The 15,426-nt window shown below is 34.7% G+C and overlaps 1 protein-coding gene across 1 annotated transcript in view; it reads left to right on the plus strand.

Annotated features, from left to right (window-relative positions):
- Window positions 1-15,426, plus strand: part of PCID2 (PCI domain containing 2) — an 80,870-nt gene that overhangs the window by 58,230 nt on the left and 7,214 nt on the right. Inside the window, 6 exon segments of the mRNA XM_044670516.1 lie at window positions 6,933-7,008; window positions 7,240-7,381; window positions 12,733-12,833; window positions 13,425-13,498; window positions 13,648-13,773; window positions 14,951-15,074. Of these exon segments, the coding sequence (XP_044526451.1) occupies window positions 6,933-7,008; window positions 7,240-7,381; window positions 12,733-12,833; window positions 13,425-13,498; window positions 13,648-13,773; window positions 14,951-15,074 (643 nt within the window).

The following is a 15,426-nucleotide window of genomic DNA, read 5'->3' on the forward strand; positions in this document are numbered from 1 at the left end:
CCTTGGCCGATGCGCGTTTCCACTAGTTTTGTCATGTGTCCTTGAACAAGACCAATTTCCAAATTGTTGGTAGTTGCATTGGTGTGGTAGTTTCGAGTCTACACCCTCAGTCATGTCCACCCTGACCCATGCGTTCAAGCAGTTGTTTTTCTTATATGTTTCCTCTTCTGCAGTCCTTCCTCTGAATGTGGGTAGTGTCTTTACCATAAATCCCTCAGAATTGTCCTGGGTCATTGTATTGCTGCTGGTACAGAGGTCCATTACATTCAATTTTACCACAGTATATCAGTCTCTGTGTATAGAGTTCTTCTGGCTCTGCTCCTTTCGCTCTGCATCAGTTCCCGGAGGTCTCTCCAGTCCGCCTGGAACTTCTCCAGTTTATTATTCCTTTTAGCACAGTAGTATTCCATCACCCGCATATACCACAGTTTGTTCAGCCATTCCCCAATTGAAGGGCATTCCCTCCTTTTCCAATTTGTTGCCACCACAAAAAGCGCAGCTATGAATATTTTCGTACAAGTCTGTTTATCTATGATCTCTTTGGGGTACTATTTTTTAAGTACATAGTAAACACAACATGTAATTTTCAAAAACTATTCTTTGTCTTATTTCCTTCTGGCCTTCTGTTCTCTTCCAAGCATTTCAGAAAAATGCTTCATTATCCTTCTCTTCTCTTCCTTCCCCTTTCTCATCACTACTGAACCTTTCCCATCTATTATATACCTCTCTCAATTGGAAAAAAAGAAGAACCTTTTTCCTAAATGAATTACTATATTTGCCATAATTGCAAATATATGTCTCCTTCAATACCTTGGAACCATCACCTCTCTGTTAGGAAGGAGGGTAACATGCTTTATTCTGGAATTATAGTTGATCTCCACACCTAGTATTACAAATTATCATGAGAGTGAACTGAAGACATAAAAGCAGGCTAATTATTCCTACAGAGCTAAAGTGTGTGCTTTTGTGTTAAAGGGGCATAAAGAGTCCTGGTTACCTTTTGGCCAAGGTCATGCTTTTTTGAGCCTCCAAGATAGTCCATCCTGCCCAGTAGCCCAATACTTTTCCCATTTTAGAGTATTCTGGTTACAACATAAAATAAACTTTTATTGCTAACAGATGTCACTATTGGCATTCATAAATAGTTATTTACTTCTCCAAATGCTTTGCTTTTCCTTATCTCCAAAATGACCAATGTTTCAGTCCCTGGCTTACAGATCTACTCTCTCCTCTCTGTTTGCCTGACTACTTTGTGGACATGAACTGCCCCTCCTCTTGCCCTTTGCCAAGAGGTTGCTAACCCATAGGCTGATTTGCACCCTCTATTAGAATGGCACCTCTTCTGCAGCTCAATTCCACATGATCACTTGGTCCTTTGCCTGCTCCAAGCCATCTGTTTCATAGCTCTTCTTAGCCACTTTAGACATTAATAGTAAGAAATCTGTTTGTTTTTCCTCCTTGCATGTAGTGATTATAGATCCTTCAAGAAAGTGTCTCTTAATGCTCTGAGCCTTGAAACAGCAGGACTCTTCTATTCTTGAGAATTTCTTATCACACAGAAATGATGTATATAACTCCATTGGACTTTGTTTCTGATTTGTAGCTCTTAGAGAGTCATTGCCTCCAACTTTATATTCTTTCACAGTCTCAACGAGACACTTGGTGACTTTGTCTGATGGGTGCATACCTCAACTGATTAGTGGCCTGTAGATCATACCAACTGTTATTTAGCTTACTATCTTACTGTACAGACAGCATATTTTATAAATTAGGTTTGCAAATAGTTAATAAGTGCACTAATAAAAATGGTTTATAATAGTTGGTCATGACAGACTTGATGTCTAGCTTCTTTTTGGATTTGCAAATTAAAAGAAATATTCTGAGCATGACAGGGATATAGGAAGCTGATTGTGAATCTCTATATTAATAAGTTTTGATGGGAATTTGGGATGGCAGGTGAATGAATGAATGAATGAATGAATGAATGAATGAATGAATGAATGANGGCAGGTGAATGAATGAATGAATGAATGAATGAATGAATGAATGAATGAATGAATGAAAAATCAGGAAATGGGAGTTGGAAAAAACTTGGGTAGTGGGCAGCTGCAGTGGAATAGAATGCTGGGCCTGGAGTAAGGAGGACTCATCTCCCTGAATTCAAATCCAACCTTAGACACTAACCGTGCAAGTTTTTTGCCTCAGTTTATCTCAGTTTCCTCATATGTCAAATGAGCTGGAGAAGGAAATGACTCACCACTCCAGTATCTTTGCCAAAAAACACCCAAATGGGGTCAGAATTGGACATGACTGCAAACAACTGAACAACAATAATGGGAGGTGACCTCAGCAAGAGGGCTCGTGATATTTCAAATTCTCAAAAGTCCCTAGCACAATGTAGGACATATATTGGTTGTGACTTGAATTATTTTTTATTTAATGACAAAAACAATGAGCTATAGAATCTTAGACCCAGCTCAGTTTTTAGTTCTGCTGCCCCATGCCACAATCAGAGATTCTTACTATAGTAAGTCTCTAAGAGACAGGGAACAGAAAAACATTTCTTGATGCATAAGAAGTTATTTGTAAACAACTTAGAGGCATATAATTTAGCATTTGTTAAACTGAACAGATTTTTTTCGTCTTTGCCCTGTGATTTTTGTCCTCATTAGTTTGTTGCTTTTGCTTTAGTGTTTTCAGGTGGCCTTCCCTTCATCTCCTTCTTCTTTTTTTTTTAAGGAAGACTAATTTTCAGAGTATACAGATACATGGCAACAACTTCAGCTCTACATTTTCCATGATAGCTGAATATTGCAGTTAGCAAATGGTTGTGAAACAGGAGATGAGGTTCCCATTTCTAGAATACTCATTTTTTTAAAAGTTCTCTTGGACTTTGACTCATGATTTATAGTCTGCAAGTAAAAAAGTCAGGAAGTAGGCTTAGAAAAGGTAAGAAAGTCAAAACCAGTCTAAAATCATTGTTAAATGAAGGAGTAAAAAGTTAACTTAATCATTATTGTTGGAGGTAAATCTTACCTGGCCCAACCGTGTTCAAATAAGAAGCTTATCTTCCATATACAAAGAGAACTCCTTGTTTTTTCACCTGTTTTCAAAAACTTAGTTGATGAGGGGGTGCTAATCTAAGAGAAAAAAACCCAGTGACTTGCGTTTTGCTTTTAAAGGAGCTTTCCATGATGTGTAAAGCAGTACTCTTATGAAGGACATTTTATTATCTTTTGAAAGACAAATTCAGTAACTTGTTTTAAATTTTTCTTCATTTCTGAGTGGCAAAGTAGTGGAAAGATGCAGAAATAACTTGCGATTTTTGCCTACATTTGAGACTAGAAAGATTGTAGTGCCAATAACAGAAATGGTAAAATTGGTTTCTTTTAGAGAAGCCATCTAATGTCTACCAAAAAGTCTCCCTGGTCAGTTGTGCTCTCTAAATTATAAGGAGACTTTCATTAATTACTTCAGCTGAAATTTTGATCTTTTCTATCTGCTCCTAATATCAGTAAAGCAGATATCTAACTTGTGCTTGCCCAAGCATGGGTGTGTATGTACTCTTCTGCAAATCTAAGGTAACCAGACAAAGGTTAATTATTAGGGGAAAATAACAGATCATGTTTGAATGTCTGTCTCTTTTTTTTTTTTATTTGTATTGACAGACTTTCCTAGTCTGAAAAAAAACAGTTTTCAGATATTTAACATTTGCAGGACAAGCCTGTATATTTTTTGATAATTTGTAAAAAAACAATTAAAGTTTTTACTACTTTAAGTGCAGTATATCACTTCTTTTCCAACTCTCATTAAAATATTGAAAAGAGTGTTTAGATCAATATTAAGCAAGAATACTATCCCAAGAAGTGAGAAACCGGAGTCCTAGTTAAGACATGACACCACATATTTGGATAGAGTCAGGAAGACCTGAGTTCAAATCCAGCCTCAGATCTTTCCTAGTTGAGTGACCTTGAGCATGTTACAATTTTCCTCTGGCTCAGTTTCCTCAACTGTAAAGTGGAAGTAATAATAGGATCCACCTCAAACAAGGTAATATTTATGAAGTGTTTAGAACAGTGTCTGGCATGTTGTAGGTACTTAGTAAAATACTCATTCCCTTTCTTTCCTTTCCCTTGGCAAATTCAGCTAATTTCTCTGGAATGAAGTTAACTTATCTATAAAGTGATGAGGGTTTACTATGGTCTTTGCTAGTTCTAAAGTCGTCTGATTCCAGAATGCTTCTGTACAAGTACATTTTTATTCAGTAAAGGCATTTTAAAAACACAGAGCTTGTGAAAGTAAGGGTAAAGGCAATTATGTAAATAGTTATATATTTTAAATCTCTACTCTTTAATTATAATTATGTAGACAATTTTAATTACAGTTTGTTTTTAATTACCTGAAGTTATTTTTTATTTTTTGTTTCTAGATACTGGGATAGGTTAAATAATAAAGGTGTTAAGGGATCAGAGGAAGCTGGTGCTTTTTCATATGAACTTACAGTACAATACAAAAAAGATATGTTAAGCATTTCCTACATACAGAGCACTGTGCCACAATCTGTAAGAAGGGATTTCATGATCCCTGCCTTGAAGGAGCTTATAGTTCAGTGAGGGATAAAACACTAATAGCTATAAAATACTCTTCATTATAAAGCTAAAAATCAAGAGTGCTGTGTGAAATGTAAGTCTGTAGATTGTTATAGATTGAAGGAATTATGGAAGATTTTCTGATGAACTTGACTTTTAAATGGTGCTTTATTTTATTTTTTTTTTTAACCCTTAACTTCTGTGTATTGACTTATAGGTGGAAGAGTGGTAAGGGTAGGCAATGGGGGTCAAGTGACTTGCCCAGGGTCACACAGCTGGGAAGTGTCTGAGGTCAGATTTGAACCTAGGACCTCCTGTTTCTAGGCCTGGCTCTCAATCCACTGAGCTATCCAGCTGCCCCATAAATGGTGCTTTAAAGAATGAATAGGTATTAGATAATCAATAAGTGGAGAGAGGAAGACTTTTAAACTAGGAAATAGTGTGAGCAAAGTTGTGGCACTAGAAAATACATTGTATGTCATTGGGGCCAAAGTAGTCTAATTTTTCTGTAGATTAAAAATATAAGGAGAGGAGGAGGGCCAGAAGAGTAGTTTGAATCATAGGGATTAAGTGGTAGACCAGGAAAACCTATAACGTGCATATTAGTGTCCTGATGGGTAATTAGGACCTGTACTAGGGTGGTAGTAGAAGAAACAGACTATAAAAGAGATTCAAAAGTGTTTTTCTCTCAGGGGCTCACCATATTGAGATTAGACTCAATGTGGGACCCCATATGTCTTTGGTCCCACTTTGTTTCAGAATGCGTAAATTCAAGCCAAGATCACATAAAACTTAACTTTTTGAATTTTTAAAAACTTTTAAACTTTAATTTAAAAAAATTTTAAGCTTTAATTTTTTAAACTTTCTTTTATTATTTTTTCAATTAAGTATAGAAATAATTTTTGACAATTTTTTTCTGACATTTTGCAATTCAGGTTCTCTCCTTCCCTCCATTCCCCCTTAACCTTGAGGAAGTAAATAGTCTGATAATACCACTCCTTTCATGCAATATATGTTTCCACATATCCCATGCTGTAACAGAAAACACATATCACATATACAAAAACTCATGAAGGAAATAAAGTGAAAGATGGTATACTTTGATCTGCTATCAGATTCCAACAGTTCCTTCTTTAACTGTGGATAGCATTTAGCATAAGTCCCTTGGTATTATCTCAAGACCTTGTTTTGCTGATAATAGTTTAGTCTTTCACAGTTGATCATTGTGCAATTTTTCTTTTACTGTATACATTGTTTTCTTGGTTCTCCTCATTTCACTTTGCATCAGTTTGTATAAGTCTTTCCAGGTTTTTCTGAACTCTTCCTGTTCATCATTTCTTTGTATGTAGTAGTATTTTTTTAAACCCATACCTTCTGTCTTAGAATCAATACTGTGTAGAAAGTGGTAAGGGCTAGGCAGTGGGGTTTAGGTGGTGAAACTGCGAACTGATGAAACCATTCTGGAGAGCTATATGGAATCAACATTTGTCATTTTCCTTTTATTGTTAGCTAGTATGATAGGTATAAGATAGTACTTCAGAGTTGTTTTAATTTGCATTTCTTTAATCAGTAGTGATTTGGATCATTTTTTCATGTGACTGTAGATAGTTTTAATTTCTTTATCTTAGAATTATCTATTCATATCCTTTGACCATCTCACAATTGGGGAAGGCAGTTTAGTTTTAATTGAAATTTAAGGTGTTTGATCTTATCCTCATTTTACATTCATTAATATTAGGACATATATTAACTTTTCCTATTTTTCCAAACTGCTTTTCACCATTAGGCTTTTGCATAACACTGCTGTAAACTTTTTATTGTATAGCTTAGATTAGTTGGCCTAAGAGGTCAGAATTATATTAATTAAGATTTAAGATAAATTAATATATTAATATTAATTATATTATTAATTAAGAATCAGGATTGTAATCCCTGATTCTTAGCCTTTTTAGTTTCATGTATTGGGTAAGAAAGGTAGTTGGTGACAAAGTGGATAGAGTGCCAGCCTTTGTATCATGAAGACCTGAGTTCAAATCCAACCTCAGATATGTAGTAGCTATGCGACCCTGGGCACATCACTTAACTTCATTTTCTTCAGGATTTTTGCTAAGAAAACCCCAAATGGGGTCACGAAGATTTGCACATGACTGAAAAACAACTGAACAACAAAAATTAGGTAAGACTTTTTCGGTTTCCATTTTAGTAGTAATATATGAGTGATATATAAATGACCCTTGGCTTTTACAATTTTCTCTCCAAAAGCTTATTTGATTGTTTGTTTTTCTCATTTTAACTAGCAACAGAAATTTCACTTCTTTTTTTTTCCTTAATTTCTTACAACAGTCGTGCTGGTATAGATGATTCCAAGAAGTGGGGAATGCTATTTCTGGTGAATCAACTATTTAAAATTTATTTTAAGGTAGGCTTCTGGTTTAATACATCATAATAATGGGAATTTACAAAGTGCATTTCTTCCTAGGCAGATTACCTCATAAATACTACATTATCTTTTCCCTAGCTGATGGAGGTAGCAAGTTTTATGACTTCCATTTAACAGAATGGCTTTAATATGCTTGCTGAGATAGTTGTTAACTTTTAAAATCTAACTTATTTTGTATATTCTGTGCTAACATGAATCTCCTCTTTACAGATCAACAAACTTCATCTTTGTAAGCCCTTAATTAGAGCCATTGATAGCTCAAATCTGAAAGATGACTACAGCACAGCACAGAGAGTTACATACAAGTACTATGTTGGTCGCAAGGCGATGTTTGACAGTGATTTTAAGCAAGGTATCCTAATAGAATAAGTTATTGATATTGATAGAGGAATTGAAAACAACATGCTTCATAATAGAAAAAATTCAGCTCATAATTCACTTATTGTATTTCAGTTCCAGTTAGGACAGCAGGTAACAGCTGCTTGATTATATTCTTTATTGGGGCCAAAATTTCTTAAAAATCAATGAAAAATAAACATTTACTGCCTTTGCTGAGAGAAAACTCCAGTCTCTCCTTCCAAAAGAGAAAATTCACAGCCAGTATCATGGACTGAAAGTTGGTGCCCTGACTGTTCTTTTCTTCCTTTTTTTTAGATGTGTTATTGAAATAACTCCCCTCCCTTACACACACACACACACACACACACACACACACACACGAAAAAACATGCATATATATAAAAAACCAAAAAATAAGTATATTTAAAGTTCTTATTCAATTCACCAAATATCCAGTAAGTGATAAATTTGTGCAATACATTCTTTAGATGAAACAACACAATCCTTGTTTGTATTCTTGGTAGGAGAATAAGACGAACACAAATAGCTTTAATACTCCATAAGAAAGTAGCAAAGGTACCTCTCTCGGGATTTTAGCAGAGGCTTGGAGAAGGTGATGACACCTAAACTGAATGCTGCAGAAAGGAAAGGTTTCCACTGGATAGAGATGGGCCAAGTCTGTTTCAAAATTGAGAGACTGTGTGTAGATGCAGAGGAGAAGGCAGGCAAGACTGGGAAACAAAGCACCGTGGAACAGCTTTTGAGGCTAGAAAGGGAAGGTGGTATTCCAGACTCTTGTCCCAAATTGGCTCCAGGCTAAGAATATTGTCTCTTAAACATTTTTAAGTTGTGAACAACTAAGGCTTTTGAGTAGGGGAGTAATATGATCTTATCCATTGGTCAAAAAAGAAATCATAACAAATTTGTAAAGGAAACTTGGAGAAGGGAGCAACTAAAGTCAGACCTTTTAGGAAACTTTTATATAATCCAGATAATAGGTAATAAATACTTGGATTAAAATAATTAGCTGTAGGAGTAGAAAGGACAGAAAAGATGCAAGAGATATATTTCAGAGGTAAAGTTGATAGGACGCGGACATTGATTGGATATATTTGGGGGCAAGGAAAGGGAAAGAATAAAAAATTCCAAAATTGTGAGCCTAAGTGACTAGTATATTGGTGACTCCCTCAACAGAAAGAGTTAAGGAGGAGGGTTGGGGTAAGAACATCATGAAAAGTTTGGACCTCTTGATTTTGATGTAATGGACCTAATTTGAGATCTCCAGCTAGGTAGTTAAACATTGTTGACTGGAGCTAAAAGGACAGGAGTCAGAACTAGAGATGATAGACTTGGGAGTTATCTGCATAGAAGTGATTCAGGTCAAAGCAGCAGCATTGTAGTACAATGGAATGGGTGTGCTGTGCTGGGTTGGCTCTCAAATCAGAGGACCTTTGTTCAAATCTTACCTTATTAATTTTGCCACCTTGAGCAGATCACTTAAGCTCTCTGAGCCTCTGTTTCCTCAACTGTTAATGGGAGAAGATGGATCTATGATCCTATGATATCGAAGTTGTGGTTGCTAATAGAGAGTGTGGAAAGAGAAGAGAAAGGAGATCCTGGTCTATGTTTAGGGGGAAGAAAGAGAGGAAGAGGATGCAGCTAAGGAGATGAAAGGAATGGTCGGAAAGTGAGAGTACCAGGATATTGCAGTGTTACAGAGGCCAGGGGAGACAGGGCTTGGAGGAGAGGGAGAGTCATCATTGGTGTCAGGTGGAGCAGAGGTTAAATAAAATCAGGACTGAAAACAACCATTGGATGTGGTAGAAAGAACATTCATTGGCTTTGGAATTGGAAGATCCTCATTAAGAGCTTGCTCTACTACTTAGTTTAACTTGGGTAAAAGTCACTTCAGCTTCTTGGGCATCACTATCCTCTATCTCTAAAACTGGTGGGTTTTACAAGATGATTGAGAAGCAGCGTGGTGCAGTGAAAAACCACCATGCATGAGGTCAGAGGTCCTGGGTTCAAATCCTGCCTCTGCTTCTTATAGAACACGGGGTTTAATTTAACTTCCCTGGGCTTTAGGTTCTTCATCTGGAAAATAAGGGGGTAAGATCAGATAAATTGTAGGGTTTCCTTTTTCTTCTAAATTCATGATCCCAGGATGTCTAAGGTCCCTTGCAACTCTTAAGTTCCTCTGGGCTCCTATGGGCTTGTCAATAAAAAGGTGCTAGTCTTTGGAGAGAGCACTTTTTAAGTAGAAGGGTAGAAGCCAGGTAGTACGATATGAGTGAATAATAAAGAATCGTGGGCTTTTCTTTTTAGACATTTGACAGTGAAGGGAGGAGAGATAAAATGATAGTTGCAAAGAATAACAAGGCCAAGGGAATTTTGTAGAATATGGGAGACCTTAACATTTGTAGACCTGGGAGGAGAAATGGAAATAAGATGGAAGAGATAATTAGGAAATTTCTAAGGAGGATAGGAGAGGAAAGGATCAGAGGCACAGCTAGAGCTCTGGAAATGAAGGACAGGTGATGGACAAGTATCAATAGATTTTGTTAGGGTGTTGAGGACACACAAATTGATCACCTCAACCTTTCCTAGTCTAACCTGAACTTGCATAAGAAATTCCTGACAATGGCCATCTAACCTCCACTTGTAAATCTTAAGTGAAGGGGCACTCCACTCTGTCCTGAGGTAGCCTGTTCTGCCTTCAGCTAGCTCCCCAGGTTAGGAAGGTTTTCCTTCTGCCAAGCAGACATAGGCATCTTTGCAATATCCACCATTGTTCTACATTCTCTAAGGCTGTGCAAAACAAATTTAATCCCTCTTCAATATATCTCATCTTTACTTTTATGAAGACAGCTATCATATCTCTAATGAGTCTTAGCTCTCTAAATTAAACATCAGAGTTCTTTGAATTGATAATTGAATCGATTGAATAAACCCAGATTGCATGGTTTATTCCCTTATTTGTGGCCTTGTCATAGTAGCTGTTATCAGCCTTTAGCATAGTTTATATAATAGCCTTTGTAAATGCTACATGACTATCACTGATTACATTTGCTTTCAGTTTCCACCTATTCAGAAATAAATAAACTTAAAATAAGCTATAAATTTTATGCTTGGAAAATATTATATTTGTAAATCTGTGGTTACCACTTTATTTTAGATGATGAAGTTGACAAATGAAGAAGTTAAGTAATTTTATAGTCAATATGGGGAGTTCACTTGAACTTTGAATTTGTTCAATTCATAGTCACTTAATTCATATATGTTTGGTTGTTACCAAGCTTTCTGCTTTTCTTTTGTTGTTTGTTTATTTATGGGTTGACTTAAAAAATTTTTTTTAAAAAATTTAAACCCTCACCTTCCATCTTAGAATCAATACTGTGTGTTGGTTCTAAGACAGAAGAACAGTAAGGGCTAGGCAATAGAGTTTAAGTGTCTTGCTCAGGGTCATACAGTTAGGAAGTGTCTAGGCCAGATTTGAACCCAAGATCTCTGGTCTCTGGATCTGGCTCTCAGTCCACTGAGCCACCCAGCTGCCCCTGCTTTCTGCTTTTCTTACCCAATGTTTTTCTTTCTTTTAATTACTGCTAGTGATTCATGTATATGAAGTTTCTTAGTGCTTCTAGTGTTTCAAAGATAGCATTAAGCCAATATTGAGAAAATTGTTAGTAAATTTTGTTTTCAAATTTTATACTCCTTAGTTTAACATCCTCAATTTTCTAAGCATTCTTTTTGTTATTATTGTTAAAGTGCTTTATTCAGCAATAGTGAGATTGTTCTTTTATCAGTTCTCTTAAATCACTTAGATCATATTCCATTTATCTGTGGAATGAGCCTACCTCAAATACTTGGTAATAGTGCAAAAACTCCTTCATTTTACTAGCAGTTGTTGAATTTCATTTAAACAAGTCTGCAACTTAAAAAAACACCATAAAAAAGTGGATTTTTTTTTTACTGTTATGAATTTGCATAGCAGCTTGTTTTACATTTATTATAGGTTATATTTAGTGTACTCATATTTTTCCTTTGAGCAGTTATTCAGCTTTAAATAAGATACCCAGTTTGCCAGAAATGGTTTGCTAATATTATTCCAGTAATAATCCATATATCTGAGGCTTCTATTGAATCTAAAGCCATCACAGCTTTAATATTTACATGTGACTTAAAAGGATAATCTTAAAATACATAAGTATACCTCACATAGCAAAATATTTGTTCCTAAGTTGTAAAGCAAATTTTGTAAAGCAAGCCATATTTTCTCATTGGGTTATAATTTCAGACTTTTGTGCTGAGGGGAAAAGAATTGATTTCAAGCCACATATGTTGCTTACTTAAGTTGTCCTTAAAAACCAACAGAAAGGTTCACACCTCGTAGACATTTGGAAAACATTTATTGTTTGTAAGAGGTTGAGGCTCAAGAATCCTGGTGTCAACCCAAGTATTTGAGATGCTCCTTGGTTTCTATGCTTCAGATTTTCCCCAGTATCTTGTGGGAAGTAGAATGATTTATAGTTTTTCCAGCATTAAATCTGGGCCAGATAAAGAGATCACCTAATTCTGATTTTATTTCCAGTAATTTGAAGACTGTAGAAACATTCTGTTAATTACAAAATCACTCCAAGCCATAATCTTCTCAAAGTAGGCTTTACATTTAGCAGGACTTATTTCAAATTTTAACTTACAAATGATACCAAATTGTATAGTAGAATCACTTTTAATGTGGGTATCCAAGTAGATGTTAATGGGCACCTCATAAATCTTATAGATATATTGAGTTAATTTGTTCATGGTATTTGCAAATCTGTAATAATAAGTCTACTTATAAGTTATCAATTATTTTAAAGGAAATTAGTAGATTTAGTAGATTCTGTAATCTGTCCAGAGAATAATAGTTGTTACTCTTCATGATATTTATATCCTATCCAATTATATGTTCTTTTCAAATACCTTTACTGATATATTTTTATCATACTCATTTTTTTCCAAATGTGTATTGTTGCCTTTTGTGTACACTAATTATAATATTGTTGCAGCTTTACGAAATAGCTGTTGAGAGTTCTTATCTATGTTAGTAAGGCATAATTTCCTCCTTTTTCTCATTCATAGAAAATAGGCCATCTTAGGCAATCTATGTTGAATCTTGGTGAACTCTGCCCTTTGGAAAAATCACTGCTTACAGAAACTGAAATTAGGCTGCCTTTTTGTATGAGGAAAAGAAACTACTTTTTGTCTCAAGCATAAGAGGGATAAAATGTCATATACTATGTTATTCTAATGTTAATGAAGAGGCACTGAAAAATGTTTAGGATGACTTGATTTAAATATTTTTGTGGCGTTATCTCCTTACAGCTGAGGAATATCTGTCATTTGCCTTTGAGCATTGTCACCGTTCAAGTCAGAAAAATAAAAGAATGATTCTGATCTATCTGCTGCCAGTAAAAATGCTATTGGTGAGTGATTGTACATCTTTATTTTTCTATATTTGTTTATTCTGAAGTGGAACAAATGGTGGGTTGATTGTTAATTTTATATTCTTAGTTTGTCATTATCTTAACTGTATTTTTTGCTTCAAATAGTAAAATGAGATTTGGAGAAGTGGATAGAACTAATTTATATGATGACTTTTTATGACATGTAATCTCAGAAATCTTATGGCTTCTCCTTTTAAAAAATCTGACCTCCTTTATCATGATCATTTATTATTTTCACAAAACATATATATATATATTAGTTAACCTTACCTGAGAAAGACTGACACCCAAAGCAAGGAAAATGTAACACCTCTCATTTCATCTTGGCTGTATTTAATTTTTGCCCATTAAAGTTACTTTTGTTATTTAAAAAGAAATAGATTTGATTGCATTACATTTCTTTTATTAAAAACACCCTTGTACACTATCTTTAGAGGTAATAAATTCCAAGAAAGCAATCAATAATTTTTGGGTTTTTTTTTATTATTCTGGGATAGGAGTTTGTAGAGGCTCTTTCAGCTTTATAAATATGAAAATTTTTATTCTGCAAAATGTAAACATTTTTCATAGGGTCATATGCCAACAGTTGAGCTTTTGAAAAAATATCATCTTATGCAATTTGCAGAAGTAACCAAAGCTGTAAGGTACAGTATGTTCTTTTTTTTTTATTTTAAAAATACCATGAAATTAGTTCTAGTACATTCGTCATGTGTAAAAAATAACTTTCTTTGTTAATTCTCTCTCACTGGGATTATAAATTATGCTTGTTTATCTTTTCTATCAATCACCACAGTGAAGGAAATCTTCTGCTCCTGAATGAAGCTCTGACAAAACATGAAACCTTCTTTATTCGCTGTGGTATTTTCCTTATCCTTGAGAAGCTGAAGATCATCACATATAGAAATCTCTTTAAGAAAGTGTAAGTATGTCCCTCTTTTTTTGTTAACTAAGAAAAAGTTAAACTTTTGGAGGGGTAAGATTTTAGTGAGGCCCTGGGTGTGCTTTAGGTGTTTGTAGGGAAATATGTATATAAATTTAATGTTATCAATTCACATTCTAAAGGTAAATGAAATATATTTGCTGGGTTTGCTTGGATGTTCTTAGAGCACTGTTTGCTGAAAAAAATGTACCAATGACTTTAAAAATAAATCAGCAAAATTAGTCCTAACCTGCTAGAATGCATCGTGTAGTCTATAAATAAGTTATATTATGCAAATAAATTATGAAAAAGAGAAGAATGCTCCCTTTCTTGAAATGTAGAGAATTGTCCTGTCCAACTTGTTCTCTGACTATAGCCCCACAGTTTTTTATTTAGCCATGGGGAAAGAAATGAAGCTGGTCAAACACAGTTTTCCCTAATTGTTCCCTAATCCAAAGGACCATGCTATCCTATAATAGGTTTAGTGCAGCCAGTGGCTTACAAGTGACTTGAGTTTTTGTTTGTTTCTTTGTTTGCTTGTTTTAGTGGGGAGGTTTTGGTAAGTGGGTTTATTAAATAAAAGATTTAACTCTTACTGTTTTATGATTTAATAATTCTTATATAATATGTGTTTAAAAGTAAAAGAAGACTGAAATTTTGTCAGTATGAACCAGATACTTTAGGCATATGTTGAATTAGTTGTGCCTTTTATTAAAAATTAACTAGACTTGATTTCCTCTCCGTATATCAGAAAATTAAATATGTTACTATTGCAGATTTCCCTACAATATTTTTCTGAAGTGTTTTCCCAATAAGAGTGGAATGTTTGATTGTTAGCAAGGAAAATAAGATCTTTTTAAAATCAAACTTTTGTTTAGAATAGTAAATATCCAGATGTCATTTAAAATCTATTAATAGATACTGAAGGAATAAAGACTTTAAATGCAGGAGATAATTTTGTAAATCAAACCCTCATCATCCCTAAAAAAAGGAAATTGACATAATAGATATTATTTCCCATCATAATTTTTGGTTTATGGAAGACCCAACTGTTAACATAAAGTTTGTTGAATCACACATTTGTGTTTTTAATCCATCAATAAAATCAGTGTCTTGTTATCTCATCAAATGGTACTGTATGCTAAAATATAATTCAATTGTATTTCTCTCATTTCAGATATTTATTACTTAAAACACATCAGCTTTCTCTTGATGCTTTCCTAGTTGCCTTAAAATTTATGCAAGTTGAAGATGTTGATATTGATGAAGTTCAGTGCATTTTAGCCAATCTCATATATATGGTATGTACTCAGTTTGTTTTAATTTAAGTAGCTATAATAGAATTTGATTTAGAATTTGCTGTTTTTTTTTCCTTTTTTTTTCCAAACATTTATTAATATTCATTTTTAACATGGTTACATGATTCATGCTCCTCCTTTCCCCTTCACCCCTTGCACTCCCCCCACCCATGGCCAATGCACATTTCCACTAGTTTTGTCATGTGTCCTTGATCAAGTCCAATTTCCAAATTGTTGGTGGTTGCATTGGTGTGGTAGTTTTGAGTCCACACCCTCAATCATGTCCACCCCGACCCATGTGTTCAAGCAGTTGTTTTTCTTATATGTTTCCTCTCCTGCAGTCCTTCCTCTGAAT

This window comes from Gracilinanus agilis, chromosome 3 (genome assembly GCF_016433145.1).
Source record: "Gracilinanus agilis isolate LMUSP501 chromosome 3, AgileGrace, whole genome shotgun sequence".
In the NCBI taxonomy this organism is placed as follows: Eukaryota; Metazoa; Chordata; class Mammalia; order Didelphimorphia; family Didelphidae; genus Gracilinanus; species Gracilinanus agilis.